Raw genomic sequence first — 18,602 nt, 5'->3', positions numbered from 1 at the left:
TTCTTACTTTCATGTATAAAACAGAATATTTGTTATCTCATCTGTCAGAAAAATATCAAAAACAACATATCCAGCGTATCTGTATACATTCTGTACACAGTGTCGAAGATTTACTGTATCGCCTGTTAATCAAAAGCGAGTTTTATACACACCGGATACGTTTATATCGTTTTTCTCAACGAGCCGTAAGAAAGAAAAAGAAGAAAGGTGTGTGTGTATATATATATATATATATATAGAAATCGCTTCCGGGGCGGCGCCGGAATTTCCACTTCGTTTCGTTCGCGAGTTGACGAGCACCATTATTCTCCGTAGTCTCTGATTGGCAATAAAGTGAACGGGCACATGATCGAAGCGCGGGTCAAGACGTTTTTCACCGAAAGACGAGAACAAGGCGAAAGTAAATGGAAGCTTGTCTGTCTGTCTGTCTTACGGATGAAAACTAAAGCTTTATGTTTTCAATAAGTCGATCGTAATGAATCCTCTGTGAGCGCAGAGATTGCGCCCGTCAGTTTTGTTTTCAGTTTCGAAAGCTCGTTATAGTCTCGCTGTGCGAGAAGAAGATTCTCTTGACTACGCTTTACGAAATTATTAACGTTCGCAACGTTTTTATCGAGAAACATGAATTTTTTTACAACGTCAAGTTTTATCATTTATCTTTCAAATAAATACACTTCTTTTTGTTTCAATCTTTTAACATCAAGTGATTTGTTTTTAATCGACGCAATTTGATAAAATATATTTATTTAAAAAATCCTGTTTTCTCCGAACGCGAAGATAAAACATTATTGTACAATTGTTGAAACATTCGTCATTTTCAACCTTTCATCAATCTTCATTTCTCACCGCGAGAAATTAATGATTTAATAAAAAAAAAAAAACAAAAGCGCTTCAATATGTAAAATTGTAATGATGACGCATTGTTTTTTTAACGGAGATATGTGTACGTGAAAAAGTGTGTTGTACACGTGCGAGTTATATGTTCACACTCGAAAATTTTATCGTTTTACGTGTATTTTACAATTCACAGAATATTGAACTTATTTTAAATCTGTTCGTTTTTATTTTTATTTAATTCCACGTAAATATACACACGCGCTTTTATGGTGTGTGTAGCATCTTAAAAAAAAAAAAAAAGAAAAAAAAGTTTTCTACTGAAGTACACAAATGAAATATACACGAGCATTTTCGTGATCTTTATACGCCCCATATAACGCTTTTGCAGTATTATACGAACGTAAAGTTTTAGACGACATTTTTTATGGATAAGACTTTTTACGACGTTGCGCGCACATGGAGAACGCAACCGATTGAATTTATGAATCGATACATTTTTTATTGCGCCCGAGCGGGTTACAGGAAATATTCCTTCGATAAGTATTTCCCGTAACCGTATATACGGCCTCGTGAAACGGAAATTTCAAGCATGAAAAACCACAAGCCAATATCAGAATAAGCGCGCGTGCAGATGTAAATATAATCAAGTCCCGTCCATTTTTTTTGTGCAAAACGACATAGATTTCTCCATCGCCTTATACGTCAGATGCTGTTATTGCAAATACATCTAATTTCTAAACATTGCACTTAATTTTACACGAGAGTCTTATTATAGAATCTGAATCTGAGTGTTATTATAGAACTGTTGCACAGTTTAAAATAAGATTCTATAATAAGACTCGTCACGAACAGAAGAGATCTGTAAGACTGAAAATGTACAAAACACATTTTCCTGGAAGAAAAGTCTCGCTTTCAGATTTGTTACAGATCACGAAAGCATCGGCGATGTGAATGAAATAGCTCGTCACAGCTGAACTACTAATGCACTTCTGTGAAATAGAGATCGCGCAGTTTCCACTTACATTCTTCTTCTCTCCCACAATTCAGCCGGCGAATTGAAAGGCATCTCTAAACATTTTATAAGTAAAATGCGCAATAAAGTGCGCGTTCGTCTTGTTCTTACAGTTTAGCATATTTTGTATTATGAAACGCGCGTTCTCTCCCGTATGCGAGGTGAGATCGATATGTGCGCGAACGGAACAGTGCGCGCCCCGATAATTTTAGACTCTCAGTTAAACACTTGAAAGCCACTGTCTCGCGATTTTTCGGGTCAGTGCCTCGGCTTGAACGGAAATTTCTAAATTATCGACGGTGACGTCAGTCGCGTCTATTACACGTCTGTTGAGAGTCTCGGGATCGCACAATTGGTGCCGTGAAATCTCGAGGCGTCGAAGCTCCAAAGAAACGGCGGGGGGATGGTGGCTACCACTTCCACTCCCCTCTGTGGAATAATTTTCCAGCGCGATGGATCGCGACGCGACTCGCGAAGTGTCGTCGTTGTAGGGAAGGGCAAGTAAATCGGAGAGCAAATGAAGAAGGGCGAGGATACAAGAGAGACCCCGTCACCAGAATGCATCTCGGGCACCGAGAGGCAGGGAGCATTCTCCTTTCTGGATGGATCGTTTCTCCCTTTACGTTCACGGGTATATCGTCACGGGAGCGTGACGTGGAACTAAATCCTCATCAGCATATCGATACGGTTTAGCCTCTCGGCTTCTGTGTACGTGCTGATGATCGCAAACGAAACCGCTTTTTTCCCGTCAGAATCGATATTTCCAATCGTTAGTCACGCGAAGAGGATCGGAACTATTATAAGATGTAGATTTTATGAGACTTTTTAGCTTTTAGGTATTTTATTTTAGTGCTCTTGCTGTGAAAAAAAAATAAAGACTTTGTTAGAGAGAGAGAGAGAAGGAGGGAGAGAGAGAAAAAAAAAAAGAAATATATTTTTAACGGAGTAGGTGTATCTTCACGCTTCTTGCACTTTTTTTTTTTTTATACCAGTTTGTAATTTTTCAAAACTCATCAGCCTAAGAGCGAAATGTACGCGACGCGCGCGTAATATGTACAGAGTCGAATTATTAGTCGCTCTAACGGGAATTACTGTGTCAAGCGGGAATCATGATGTTACGCGAACAATGTTTCCAAGTTTCATCTTCGTATGTGTCTCCCTTTACTGAGGTCGCAACTTTCTGAATGCCCGTCGCGGAACATTCTTTTCAGTGCATTTTTCTTCTCTGTTTGCCTAGCGCAGTCCGACGCGCGCTCGGCTCATAAAAATGGGACGCATGGTCCGTGAATAACTCACGAATCCCGCTGTGTTACGCATTGTTTACGCGTTGGCGTACCATTCGCCCCTGGTCGCCTATCCTCTTCTCACACAAGCTCTCTCCCCCCGTACGTGATCTCGGTCCAACTTAGATTTAAAGGGGTCGCGGTGGGTATCTCGCATGCTGATGCCCCCATTGTCTATCTCCCGCGCCCGCCTCCGCGCTTCGGGACGATGTGCAAATCACGACGAATTGTTCCTCATTAATACTCATTCGTCTTACTTACGCGAAACGGGCGTTGAGCGCGTAATAAAGAACCAGGGGAATCATTACAAAACCCTTTGATGCAAATGATATTGACTTTTTCTTGTTCGTACCTTTTCCACCGAGACATTAAGAGAGAGAGAGTGTGTTCTTATATTCTTTCTCTCCCTTTCTGGCTATTATTACCGAAGTTAAGGAAGACCGGAGATCGTTAGGGCTGTACATTTTTCATGTGTTCGTATTCGCTTTTTTTCCGCGAGAACGTATCCAAATTGCTATTTCATCCTCCCAATGCAGTACTTTTTAATTACTCTCTTTCACTCCGCGCGATGCGGCGCGGTTCTGACGTGGCGTTCTGATGAATTAAGCTCATCCTCACTAAACGATTAATCATCGAATACGAGAGGCGAGAAGACAAACTTTCCGAGAAAATAATAGCGAATTCGCTTCAATAGGCTCTGAAGTCCACGGGACGTGACCCTCTTTCTGAACCCGTATTGCGCAGAAATATGCGAGTTATAAATGAAAATACGCGGTGCCTCGCGAATTTCCGATTTTCCGTTGAAACCGAGCCCTTCTAACGTTGGGAGGATGCATTTGCACCGACTCGATTACACCCGCGGAATGTTTAGATGCTCGATGCTTGGAGGGTTCCTGCCGTCTGAATAGAATTCTCGCGATAACGCTCGACAGTGGTAGTAGTGACTGTGTAGTGATGACGCAATGTCGACGCGCAAGGGGGATGGTTGCATCAATACCTACGAGACACGGGTAGTTTTTTCTACGATTTCCTCCGTGTGGAAAAATCGACGTTTTTCCTCATGGTACACGGAAATAAAAAACCAACCGGCTTTGTTGAGAATACTCGAATGTTGACACATATATTGCGGGCGATGCATTTGAAATGTAATCTCGAAAGAAGAAAAACATTTACGCGCGCGCGAGAAAACGAGACTTCGAGTATTTTAATCGCGCTATTTGTGTGTATTCGCGATTTGAAACTCCGTCGAAAATGTAACGACAGACGGTTACGATAATAGTGAACGAAGCCATAGGCGAGATACACAATAGCACGAGATACACAATTTCACATATCGTCGCGCCATCAGGTATAATACAATATATGTTGCGGACGGATAGATACATATCGCGTGTGGTCACCGAATATATATCTTTCGACGACGACGAAGTGGGAAGAAGTTCCGGTAGAGCTCGTCAACGCGACATAATATCATCGACAGGCCACGGATGATGTGGATATATCCCGCGCGCAGATCGATGCGCGCGGAGAGAGTCCGGGCATAACAAGGGCGACATCGTCAATACCGGGGACAATAATGCCCCGCGCGGATGTCGCGCGCGAACGGAACGCCGATAGAGGTGAAGTCGGAGTTGAAGTACAACTCCGCGCGCGCAAACGGGAAAACGACGGTTTCCACAATCGAAGACAGGAGTTAGAGAACGCGCGCGTTGGAAGTGACGAGGCGGGAAGAACGAGAGAGTGAGAGAGCGAGAGAGAAATTCGCAGGGAGAGGCGACGTTGGCGGCGACGAGACGACGACGGTGTGATTGGGGTGGATTGGGGGGGCCGTGATAAATCAATATATTCTACTCACGCAATGGCGTAACGACGTCGAATCTCCGCTCGAGCGTATCCACTCGATCGCCTCTCGTTGTCTTCATTTCGCCTTTGTCCCCGCGGATATTTGGAACTCTGATCATTCGAGCGTGCATTGTCGCGCGTGCGTCTGTATCTGAATTGACGTACGCTCGATATCGAATAGAGTACATATCTCGTTGCGAAAGAGGAGGAGAGAGAAGAGAGAGAGAGAGAGAGAGTTAGTTCAACCGGCACAGTGCAGTTATGAAAACTCGACGGACGAAAATCGAGTGGTATTCTTGTTACGCAGAGTGCTCGTTTGAAAACTTGTCGAGTTCGCTAAATCGAACGGACTATGATTTAGAGTGCAAAACGTTTATCAGTCGATAACATGGCGATTTTTTCTGAATAACGTTTGATAAGCAGAGAGTGAACGTATCTCCGAACTAGAATTCACGCGAGCTAGAATTCACGTGGGTGTACACGTACATATACATATTGTGGTATATACCATATATATATATATATATATGTATATATCGATATATTCACCAGTGCTTTTTGACGAAGCAGATAGACGCAGTTTTTTTTTTTTTAATGTTTATTTTCATCAAAAATATTTTCATACAAAATATTCCTATTTAAAATCCTTTTGAATTTTTATACGTGCCGGTATTATTTACCGACTATCTGTTAAATTTACTATGAATATATTTCTTTTGTGAGATATGTTATATGGTTTATGAAACTGTTGCGGTGTGGCGGCAAGAAATCATTCTCTTTCCAGTACGGGGGAAATATAGGCGCACATGCCGCGTGATGTATGGCGGAGGTTCCGATGAAATTTTTATAGAAATATAGCCGACTAGCATATATCAGCAGCATATAACTTCTTGAAAATGTTACGAGAGAGAACTTTCTCACAGTCTCTAAGAGCTTGACACGAGCATGTCTGCTCTCCTCTCCTCGGTTGTTAATAATATATTTCAGGAGTACGAAATAACTTTCTTTTATAGAACTTTCGACTGCTGACGTTTAGGTTGGATAAATTTATCTTATACCAATATACCAAGTTAAATTTTCGAATACACGCGTTGAATTTGATATAATCAAGAAAGTGCTCTTCGAAATTTCGTAAATCAACAAACTATTTCGCAAGATATATATTTTCCAACTCTCTCTCTCTCTCTCTTCGTGTGTGTTGTATCTATTTCAATTATGTATATATATATATGTGTGTGTGCACGTATGTAAAATAATGTTGGCTTATCAGAGAGCGCACTTGTCACAGAGAACAATCAGCGAATTTGTAAAATATCGCGCATCGCGATCGTAATACGCGCGTGTCATCGTTGCGCGAAAATATTAAATTGACATATACGACATATACGACACGCAGAATCCTGCTGTATTTTTCGATCCATAGGCTCCAAATTATTGCAACAATACTTGTCGTTCGAGTCCCATTGTTGTCGAAAACCGAGCGCGAACGGCTGGGAAATAAACTTCAATTAGCCGCGCACGCGAACGCGATTCATCGACTCCGATTCATATTCGGAATAAGCCGCGACGTGAGACTCGACCGCTCGACATAAATTCGCCGTGACCACGGCACAAGTGTCACCATTATCGCGGCACTTGGTGCCGCTAACCAGGATTAATATTCCGGCCTCGGTTAATAACCCAAGGTATTCATACGCGAGCGCGCACAAGAGAGAGAGAGAGAGAGAGAGAGAGAGAGAGAGAGAGAGAGAGAGAGAGAGAGAGAGAGAGAAAGAGAGAGAGGCACATATATACGCGAGGAACGCGCGCATATAATCGCGTCGGCATGTAACACGAGTGGGAAACATAATTGTAACGTGGAGGTGAAAATTACAATCGCGCGCCACCCGATCGCACCGACCTGGCGGTCTGCGATTTCCTGTGAGACACGTCCTCTCGGCGCACAGCTGCCGCAACCGCATATACACAAAATCGCGAACGCTCTTGCCCGATTTGATGCATAGGTAATTAGACGACGCACGTGCAACACGAATAGCTGTAAGTATAAGCATAACCGGAACTTCGACCGACGTCTCTCTATCTGTATACATTGCATCTACAATCTGCATTCTCGTCCGGATAGCTAATTTACCGAGTTCGCTACACGCATATAAAGGAGGCGTTCTCATTGGCCCGTCAACGAGTGCCTGTTCTCATCAACTGTAAGCACAATATACCTTATCTTTGGAAAGATGCAACCTTTCCCTTTAACTATCGCGCAAGTTTCTCTTGCTATCTACATAATATCTTCAAAGTTGTAGCCAAGCTTTGGTAAACAAGAAACATATAATAGGAAAGAGGAAAAGCAAGAGAGAGAAAGAGAGAGAGAGAGAGAGAGAGAGAGAGAGAGAGATCGTGTGAGAATATTCTTAAATAACAATTCATGTGTTTTCATAAACATGAAATTGGAAATGTGAATCGTCGTAAAACAATCGATGTAATCGATATTACGTTTTAAATAAAATTTTACTCTTTTCAGTATTGTCTAAATTCTGCATTGCATAAAAAAGTCATACGTGTGAAGGGAAAAAAGAAAAAAAGCGTACTTGTAAATGCTTGTAAAATCATCGCGAGCATTGGGAAACAATATTTAAATGGGATATTCACATTGCCGATCCCAATCTAATAATTAATAGCTCTTTAATGGCATACTGACGTAAAATTATTATAAAACAATTTATAGAGAAATACAGAACAATAATGCGTACGTGCGTTTGATTTATAAGTGTACTAGATATAATAATAAATCATAATCACATAAATCCAATAATATATATATATGTATATATATATACACACACATATATACAGGGTGTCCCACCTAACTTGAGCATCCTAAATATCTCGTTTATTTTTTATGATAGGAGAATGTCGGAGAGGTCATTATTCAGTTCGAGGAGACAAATACTGTAATAAACAGGAAATTTTTTTCAAGGTCACTGTCATTTTTTTTATCTGAAAGTACATATTTTTATCCTCGCGATATGATAGGCAAGGATCAAGACAAATCCAAAAAGTTCTTGTTTATTACAGTATTTGTCTCTTCGAACTAAATAAGACCCTTTTCGGCATCCTCTTATCATAAAAAATGAGCGAGATATTTAGAATGCTCAAGTTAGGTGAGACACTCTGTATATATATACATATATATATAACTCAGTATATAAATTCGTGTATACTACAACGGATACGTATTATATTACAAAATTTGTGCAGAGCGAGGTTTTCTTTGATCAGGAATATTTGCGCAATAACGCATTAATAAGCGAATTAATCACGAGCATCTAACTTTGTTGTAACAATTACAATGTAATTGATAAACTCAAATATAACGCGTTAGAACGGGAAACAAACATATTGCAAAGACCAAAGCTGTTGATATTTGCCACTTAATTGTTATGTGACTTCGAGCCTCTCTAATTAATGTTTGACATTTAATTTCATCGTGAATCTTCAGTCCCGAACGAGCTGGAAATTGCGCCGCGGAAATCGTCGAATTCCCTTCCGTCTATCGTGTGAATTATTAAGTAGGTAATTACGTACAATTCTCCGGTAATAATGCGATTAGCTGATATTGTCATTGTAAATGCTTATAAATAAATTAAATTTAATAATTCGTGAAATCTCTGCGTCCAGAGAGAGAAAGAGAGAGCGGTTGTCGAAGTAACAAGCTGTCAAATCATCGGTTTCGTACGTGACATTTACAATTATCTTACAATCGTTGATCTGAATAAGAAAAACTTATATTCAAACAATCATTTTTATATAGACTATTATCTGGAACAAAGTTTACACACATACACACGTGTTTCAATGTATATCACGAAAATATAACCGATCAAAAGTTTTTTGTTTTTTACTGCAGTCAATAAATCGATAGAAATTATTTATATTTTACTATGAAAGTGTACACACATCGGATTTTCTTCTTTTTTTTTTTTGAGAAATATTGATGAATAGCAGTCCGATGACCGATCGGGGCCGATTGCCTTTTTTGTTTTTTAGTGAAAAAAAAAAAAAAAAGAATGTCATATTCGCAGGAATTACAACCCTATACATGTTTCCTGCAACGTCTGCTACCTACAGCGCACAAACGCATCCATAACTTGTCTCACAATTTATGAAAGGCTGCGAATGGCCGTGCAATATCCAAGTTATTACGCTTAAATGATATTAATAGTTCGTAAACTGAATAGAACGCAATATATAGAGGTATAATGAAATTTAATGAAACTTCGGGATGTGTATCAATTGGAAGTAATAGGGTCCGAATTCTAAAGGTTGCGCTTTAATAATCCGTTCTCTTTGTAATATTTAATGTGCAGCCAATTAGCCGTATCCTTCATTAATATTAATATATTGTTCGCTGAATACATTTAAGTCACGATCACGAACGCGCGAGATCGAACAATCATTTGAATCTAGCAAGATGCAACTTTAATTTCTGATTTAAATAATCGCATAGAGAATTGCAGCGTGAATCATATTTTTTTTAGTAATTAACCGATTTTTGATGACAAGAATATTATGCGTTTATTTTCTCTATTGCTTTAATGTATAATTAATGTGCGATTAATTAATTATTTCTTTATATTACTGATTTATCATTCACGTACACGTTACTTCTATCCAAATAACATTATTCATCCATTTCTATAAAAATATCTCAAGCTTATATAACGTGCATAAAATATACATCACACACGCGGACTGCATTGTTCACCAACAGTAATCCGACCCATCAAAATAACAATGCGACATAATACCCGGATAAAATCGAGTTCGCGAACATTGTAATTCTCGTCGCAAATCGGTGTTCTACTTTGTGCAGTAAAAAACCAATATTCTTGTTTATGCTTGTTGTAAATTTATCATGTACAGAAATAAATATGCGTGTACATATGTGTAGAAGAGAGAGAGAGACGGAGAAAGAGAGAAAGAGAGAGGAAAAAATGCTTCCTAAATTCTATATTTATTCTTATTATTTTATAAATTTAAAAATTGCAGTTTTTTCCTAATTGTATTTCTCGGCAACAGATTTATGTATTTCAATGGATTATTGTCAGATAGATCAATAACATTAACATAAAAAGTTGTGAGTTATTTATTACATGAAAAAAAACTTACATTTTTATATTTTAATAAATGATAGCGTATTGTGTAAAAATATCTTGCAAAAATCAAATAAACAAAATAAAAAATTCTCTGAATATCCTTACTTACGTATATAGGAGGAATGAGAAAAATATTGTAATGAGTTTTACTGTGAGAGCAAAGAAACGTCGTGTTCTTTTGAAACGAGCGAGCGATAACAGACAGCGCGAAACTCGATTTGACGTGTATCCGATCAACTGTAAACAACAGTACGTCAAAAGGAATGTCTTAACTTCTATATTCTTGGCATTTCCTAAAAATAGCACTCGAGAAGAGAGAGATGTCCACATTATCCGATCTCTCTCTCTCTCTCTCTCTCTCTCTCTTTCGAGACGATGTCTCATCCATTTTAATTTTCCTCTTCGAAAGCACACCACGTGCCCGCATCTTCATTCGCGAATGTTGAAATTGCTTTACGGCGCTGAAAATTGAATTTGACTCTTCGCTCGTTATTATCAATCGTCAGAAACAATCATTCGAGTTTCTTATTTTTTCAATTTTTTTTCCAACATTAAATTTTTTTAGAGACGCAATCAAGACAAAGGAGAGTGTTATATTAATTTGATAATAAGTCGCGATTTTCTTTTAACAAGATGAGAGATCACATCTCGGCAACTTTCCTTAAGTTCTCTTTCTTATTCAAATCAATCATTGTCTCATTATTCTTTGAAATTCGCTCTCGTACGAAGGTTTTCCCAAAGTGTTTGCCGAAAGGCGGAAGAGACAGGAAATAAAGAGAGGACACACAGAGCGAGCTTTTCATTTAGAAAGCGCTCGGTCGATTTCTCAAAGTGACGTAAATACAAATGCGTCGCAAAATGGCACTTTCAAACTGCATTGTGTCTGTTTAACGCGGTCGCGGCTGCGGTTTTGCGGTTTCCGCAGAATATTCGTCTACTCGAAGATTCTAACGGAAAAATGCTAGAGATTTAAGGTGGAATACGCTTCCGCGCGAGCATTACGCCGGTCCATTATGCTTGGCTTAGATCTCAAGGAGATGGATGGCCCCCGCGAACATATGGTGAAACGTGCATATAATGCGTTTCAAAAACCCGACGGGATTTTGCGTATTCTATATGATGACAAATATATTAGCGATATTAAACCGAGAAAATCAATTCGAAAACTGTTTGATTGACAGTTTTTTTTTGTTTTCGCTTTTTAAAATTGCGATTATTATCGTCTTCGAGTTTTTTTTTTTTTTTTTTTTAACAAAACTTCACGTAAATAGAAGTTTATATCCGTTCGAAAGAGTGGTTGCTATTAAATTACGGACCAAAAAGTTTAAGTCATTTTCTTCTCTCTATACACATGCGCACCTTGAGAGTCATTTACTGTAAATAAGAGAAGCTAGTCGAAGGATAGCTCTCATGTATATCGAGAATACCTACGCGGAAACTCCCTTAACAGCATTAACATTTCAAGATGCTTCTCGAGTCGAAGCCATAGAGACGGCAGAAACCGATCGGTAACAGATTATATCAACTGGCATCAACACATACGCGCGCGCGCACATATACACTGAGGAAGAGAAGGTTACCATTATATGTATATATATATACATATGATATATGTATCTTATACATATAAGATATATATATACACAGGCAGTAACGTATCGGTATTGCCATTTTCTCGAATAATTTCATGATTGGCCTCTTAGAAGCCAATTAATGCAATTAATGTCAAATTAGGGAACCTTACGCGCACAAAATTGAAACTTTAAAGAACAGATAGCGTTGAAAATGAGAGATTTTGATAAAATATATGAAAAAAATAATAACAGAATTCTGCATATGTCGTAAATGAAATTGGAAGTTTTTTTTATCCTTACGCTATTACCTGCAGCTTTCGTACGGCGATCTTGAAACGGACGGTTTGCGAGCGTGCACGATAAAAAATTAATTCCTATCCCAACAACAGCTGCCAGACACGACTGGCTTATCCGTGAGCAACAGATTTCGCCATAAATCGCGGAATTACTTGGACTTTAATCGAGAATTAGTAGTTTTTATCAAATACACGCACGAAGAACTCGCGAAAATCTGAATTTTATCGTTTCCACCGCGCGCCGATTTATTTGATCTTTTTTTTTTTTTTTTTTTTTTTGTCGGGACGAGAAAAAGAACAAGCAACCGCGGCAGATCAGCGGAGGAACAGAATGTCATAACTTTGTCTATTCTATCCATCTAGTTTAAAATTTCTATTTACTTTCACGCGCGCACCAGAAGTTTGCAGTGAAGGCTCAAGTGTCGTGTATGAGTTTGTGAAGAGCGACGAAAGCGTAAACGGATTTTCCTCCCGCCCGACATGGCGACTAAGGACCCGCTATTATTTACAAAAGTTCGTCGTCTTCCCTTACTTTCCTTTCCTCGCCAAAAGTCGTGGCGCGCGCAATCTTTAACGAAGCCGGGCGTGCACGAACTTCGAAGATACACAGCAGATGGTGGTGCTTTTTGCGGAAAGTCTTTCGTTTTAATCTTTGCACCATCCGACTATACGCTGATAACACGCTGTTTGTTCGAAATATAATGGTGTACGTGAGATAACCATATGCACAGGCGCGCGTTCGCGTTATATCTACGCGCGTAATATTGCGCGTACATTACGGCAGCTAAAAGATCGTTAGGGAAACATACTTTTTGTACGTTACGATCGCGTATTTTTTTATTTTTTTTTTTTTAATTAAGTGTGAAGCCGTGCGGTTCGTGTTTTATTAAAAGTTACGTTAAAACACGAAATTTAATTCGCGAAAATGTGAAGTCGCTTAATTGCGTGTGTACTTAAAATTTATCAATTACTTTTACACGAGAACACACGCGAGCGCAAATATATATATTATTTTATTGAAAAATCAATCGTGACCTCACAGAACTCGCGCGTTTGTTATTGTTGCAAATTTGACGAAAATGGATTGGAACAATTTATGTACTGGTAAATATCCTAAAAAATGACGATTCTTTCGACATTTTTACATGTTGGCACATCGATCAGTATCGATCAGATTAAAACCAATTATTTTTTGTCCAATGATAGTGCCCGATATCGCGAGGATCATATTTTTTCAGCGCTAAATCGATGCGCTTCTGGATGCTTCACATTGCGCGAAAAACCGAGAATGCGCGAATGATGCCTCAACAACGGTGATAAATCTCGTGTGTAATCGAAGCAAAAAAACAATACCGCTCCCATCCGAGAAAAATTTGCCGCGTAATGGATTCCGCTCCTTTGTGCACCGAGAATCGTGCGCGCGTCCTGCCATTTTTCCCCCCTCCCGATCGAACAGTGGTGCGAGCAAGAGAGAAAACCAGAAAATGTTTATATACGCGCGCGCGCGCCATTGCGGTTTCGCGATTTTCCGGTAACGTCGTTATTATGTCGTCTCACTGTAACCAGTAGAAAAAAAAAAAAAAAAAAAAAAAAAAAAAACAATTATTTTCGTTTTTTCTGATGATTCTCTGATTTATCCGTATCTCTTGCATACGTGCGATATTATTACAATATCGATCGCCAGCCCTTTCATTGAGGATAACACGCGTGTTCAGAAGTAGAACAGAATTACTTTGCCGCGACAAGTAGTGAGTCTCGCGTTAACGTCGGACAAGAGTCTGATTGCGATAAACATAGTCATCGGATATTTTCGGATGAACGCTCGTACTAAAATACACATTAACGGGGAAAGTAAATCTATATACATGCGCTTTTCGATATCGATTAATTTTATTTATAAAACTTTGATTAAAGATAGAAAATTGAAACCGTGATTTTAATTCACTTTTAGAAAACGTGTTGGTGGAAGCGAAGAGCATTCGAATGAAATATAATTGGCGGGGAAAAAAAAACAAAAACCAAAAATCCGCTTATATAAATAAATAATCAATTTGCAGTTCGCGGTACAAACCGTTGAGAGGAGAGAGAATTGTGCAATTCGAGAGTTCGATCGACCACAATGAAGAGTAACTCGACTCTACTCGATGATACGCGCGCGCGAGGAGGATCTTAGAAATCACTTTTCTTTCGCGCGATGTGCTCCGCACTTTGAAGAATCGCGATCCCCCCCGATGGGAGGGGGAAAAGTGCGGTGTATATACGCGCAAATACAATGGGTTTTTCAATTTCAATTACCGATATTGCTAGCGATATCGACGATGTTGTGTGCTGTACGCCAGCTCGTCGTTTCTTCCCCCCATCGCACATTCCTCTCTCTCTCCTCGGGGGGTTTACGTGAGATATATTTTCCACAATTTCGTAATTAATTCGACCTAGTTTGGCGTCACGTCGTTTCGCTTACCTGGAGATTGGGCGGGCAATGATCGAGAAGCTCCAGCATGTGCCTGATGTTCTGCGCGTCCTGTATCACGAAATTCAGTTCCATGTCGAATTCGCCGCCCACGAGCTGTAAAGACAAAAATGTTCCTGTGATGAAAAATGTGGCGACGATTGTGACGCTCACATTATGCAATATGTATATATATATATATATATGTATACACATGTATGTGTGTGTGTACAGCGCGTCATAAATTCGCGGTATATTTTAAACCGTAACAATGCTCGACAAAGCAAAAGCTCATATTCTAACTTGTGTGAATACACGTTATATTGGCTTTTGTGCGTCCAGATATAGATGAGAATAGCGATCATAAATAATAATTCTCCGCAAACGCGAATCGGAAGTTGGCGCGGGGAAATGTTATATATGCATCGTCAGTATTTAATCGCGGAAACGTAGCTAACTGAAAGCCTCGTCGTTCGATGGCCGGATGTATGTCAAACGAATGGTTTACGTAACGCGTATTTCGTTTTATATCAAAATCCGACTTGCTGTGACGCGCGCTACGTTGAAACAAATAAAATCGTTTTGACAAACACTCGCCGATTATCTCTCATGACAATGCTATTAATATTAATTGATAGGACATTCTCCTTCCCTCTCTCCTCCCTTCTCTCTTTCTCATTCTGTTCGAAATCGAATACAGCATCGCTTTTGTATATCCAATTTCTCGGTTCATTAAATGTGTTTGATGTTGAAAAACAATATCCGACTCGTGCGCGATACGTTATAAAATGAATAAACATCAGCGTTTTATGATACATGTACGAACGGCCGACAATTTGCATCGTCGAAATATACACGGCGTACATATTGCGTATGTTTTAAGGATGTTACAGTATTGTTTATGCATTGCGCGTAAAAAAAAAAAGAAGAAAAAATTAAAAAAACGCTTTTTTCTTGTTCTCCGCGTCATGTTTCCATCAACTGAAAAAAAACAAAACAAAAAAAACAAAAAAAAACCGTTTACATCGTAAACCATTTGTTAACGTAACGTATTTACGTAACGTGTACTTTTTACGCGATCTGCGCTGGATAATTAGCGGGGATGTACGTACAAACGTACGTAATTGTCATTTGGCGAGGACTTTGCGTGCATTTGGATCGCGGTTTGCGTAGTAACGATGTGTTATCCAAGACGATTCGGACAAAACATTTCGGAGGAGTTTACGAGCCACGTCCGCTTGCGGTTCTTTTTAGCGGAACGACTTATATATAGCCGGACCGGAAGTGCCGCCTCCACGGAGAGAGAGCGTAATTTCCGGAGAAGTATCTCTCGCGCGCTCGTCCTTCCCATCTTTCTCCGTCCTTCTCTCACCCATCGCTCTTCCGTCGCGCTTTGGTTTTCTTCCGAACCTTCGGGTACCGGTATATCGATCACATGGCCGTATCTGTATCTAAAAGTCCTGGCTGCGACCAATTTTTATACAAGTGTCGATCGGTCATAAAAATTCATGAGTTAAAACGAGAAATCGTTTATATAAAACCGATTGTGTCGAGAAAACAATTGAAAATCGAAGCTTATCGGTAGCTTCGACAGTTCCGATCGAAACGATAGCATCAGAAATCTCCGCCTTTATTCTCCGTTTCCGAGAAGCTGCATTACAAGATCGACTATCGTCGTTTCGGAAAGGCATTCGGTTTCGTTACACATTCCGGAAGAATACTCCCTAAAACTATTCTTCTGTGAAGCAGCAGCACACAGAAGGATAGTGGCGCTTTTCGTAGAAAGAGGAATGTTACTCTTTCACAAAACTCGCGCGCAACTAATACCGCTGTTTGGTGCCGCCAAAGTGTAAACCAATGTTGAGAAAATAGAATCGTTACGAGAGAGAGAAAGAGAAAGAGAGAGGCGCAGTTCTGTGTTCTCGGACTTTCTTGCTTTTTCCGAGCGCTTTTACTACTACGGTTCGCTTTAGCATGTCCAGAAAGCTCATGGTTGCGCGTAATAAGATGACAAAGTTCGCGACTCAATTCTGCACAACTCTCTCGAAACTAAAAGCACCGACAATTTCAACAAACATTTCCCCGCGCGTTTGACTCAATTTCGCAAATAATTTTCGTGAAAGAGGATAATTCAACGACGACTGATACACGTTGCGCGAAATCGGCTAATAGAATTTGAGAATTATCGATAAAACGAACGATTGTTGCTCGTAACTCGCGAAAATACGAATTCTATATATATATATATATAATAAAATAACACGAAAATATCCCGTCGCAATAAATTCCATTCAGCTTTCAAATTCGTCAATTGAAATATTTTTTGTAACGTTATTTATTATCCATATAACTTATCTATCGATAAGAGAGTCTCAATTTGTTTTTCGACACGGTAAATATTTTGTTCTATTGATATATTCTTTAATAGCTTTTTGGTACATTGCTTTCTAAAGTGCATGCGGACCGAATTTTATTATATCGGAACGTTACATAAAAGTGAGAGAAACAAAATTGTTGGTGTACAGCCGCTTTGGCGTGCTTTCAACTATTTACAACGCTATTACATTCTTGCGCACATAATGTACTGAGAAGCACGAGTGTGTAACTTCCGCGTCTGGAATTTAATTTAATTCTTTCGCATTTTACGCGCGCTGCTGGTTATGTCATCAGCAAAACTTACGGTCTCTGTTTAAAATAAAAATTTTATTATTTAATCAAAAATTAAGATATAAAATTAAAATTCGGAGAGAATAACAAAATCTCCACGGATGTGTTGCATGTTAGTCATTGCACGGGGAAAAAAGCTGAGAGAGATAGCATCATGATGTGTAGTTCAATAGTTACGGTGTCACGCGCCGGCCGTTCCCCGGAAATCGTTCATCCCTTGAGGAAAATAAGTCTCCGCGTAATAGAGAGGGAGAGAGAGAGAGAGAAAAAAGAGAGAAAGAGAGAGGGAGAGAGAGAGAAGAAGAAGAGATGGAGAGCTATTATTGCCGATAGGGCGGATATGCCACCGCCAGAGCGATTTTTCGAATGACCCATATCGCTCGCGCGAATCTTAACAATCTCGTGTGTCGGGAATCGAAAGGAGAGCCGAACGAGGGGCTTAAAAAAAAAAAAAAAAAAACCCTTCTGCGACGGGAGGGATCGATTTGCAATTTTCATATTATCACGTTCGAATCGCTACCTCGGCAAAATTTCGCAATTTTACAGTTTTTTGTGTCCTTTGAATCTTCAAAATTAATTATCAAAGAGATGATACATGCAAAGCCCCTTAAATTTCTCTTGCCAGAAAAAGCGTGTGTACATAATCACAATACTCTCGATATTAATTGTTGCTACTTTTATCTCGGAGCTGATTGGACGTTTCTCGAGAATGTGTTTCTCGATTCATATTGTACAAATCAAGAAGCACGGTAGTGCCTCTTATACGCAAAATTCATGTAATTAAAAAGTAAGAAGATTTCCATGGAGCAATATCACAGTGCTCGCCAACACACAGAGAAACGAAACAAAGCATGACGGTCTTACAAACCATATAATACATGAATGAGAAGTGTCAGAAGTAACGCATAAAAATCACACTCGTGATTATCAAACGTAACTAAAATAAAGTCACGCGACAGTAAGAAGAGAAAAAACAACTCGTAACTAAAGTCGCATGACTGTACTTTAGTCACGTTTTTAAAGACACTAGCACAACACAGGCGCGCGCTACGCGCACGCTATTGTTATTTTTATTTAACGTGTTGTCAGTGAACACAACCTGTCACCGTGATGATAGATAGTATATACGTCTTATAAAACATATAATACACATATGAGAAATGTCAGAAATAACGCACGAAAATCAAACTCAAAAAATAGTGAGAGAGAGAAGTGGAAAAACAACACGTGACAGGGAAAAGGGTAAAAAAGAGAATATTATATATATTATATGTAATATATTCTATATCTATATATAATACACACACATACGCATATATGTATATATATATATATATACTGTAATCACGTGACCGAAGTCAGTAACATCGCCGCGGTCGCGCGGCCGAGGTCAGTGACTCCACCGCAGTCGCGCGACCGAGGTCAGTGACTCCACCCCCACCAAGGCCGCGCGGCCGAGGTCAGTGCCCCGCCAAGGCCGCGCGGCCGA

The 18,602-nt window shown here is 39.4% G+C and overlaps 1 protein-coding gene across 8 annotated transcripts in view; it reads right to left on the bottom strand.

Moving 5' to 3' along the window:
• Positions 1–18,602, bottom strand: part of LOC109855004 (neurobeachin) — a 181,000-nt gene that overhangs the window by 106,211 nt on the left and 56,187 nt on the right. For all 8 annotated transcript variants that reach the window (XM_020428732.1, XM_020428733.1, XM_020428734.1 and 5 more), the window contains exon 2: positions 14,459–14,563. In XM_020428732.1, the coding sequence (XP_020284321.1) occupies positions 14,459–14,563 (105 nt within the window). The remainder of the gene's footprint in view (positions 1–14,458; positions 14,564–18,602) is intronic.

This window comes from Pseudomyrmex gracilis, unplaced genomic scaffold, assembly GCF_002006095.1.
Source record: "Pseudomyrmex gracilis isolate BER0280 unplaced genomic scaffold, ASM200609v1 scaffold_78, whole genome shotgun sequence".
NCBI classification, from domain to species: Eukaryota; Metazoa; Arthropoda; class Insecta; order Hymenoptera; family Formicidae; genus Pseudomyrmex; species Pseudomyrmex gracilis.
This window is presented reverse-complemented; position numbering and strand designations above follow the sequence as displayed.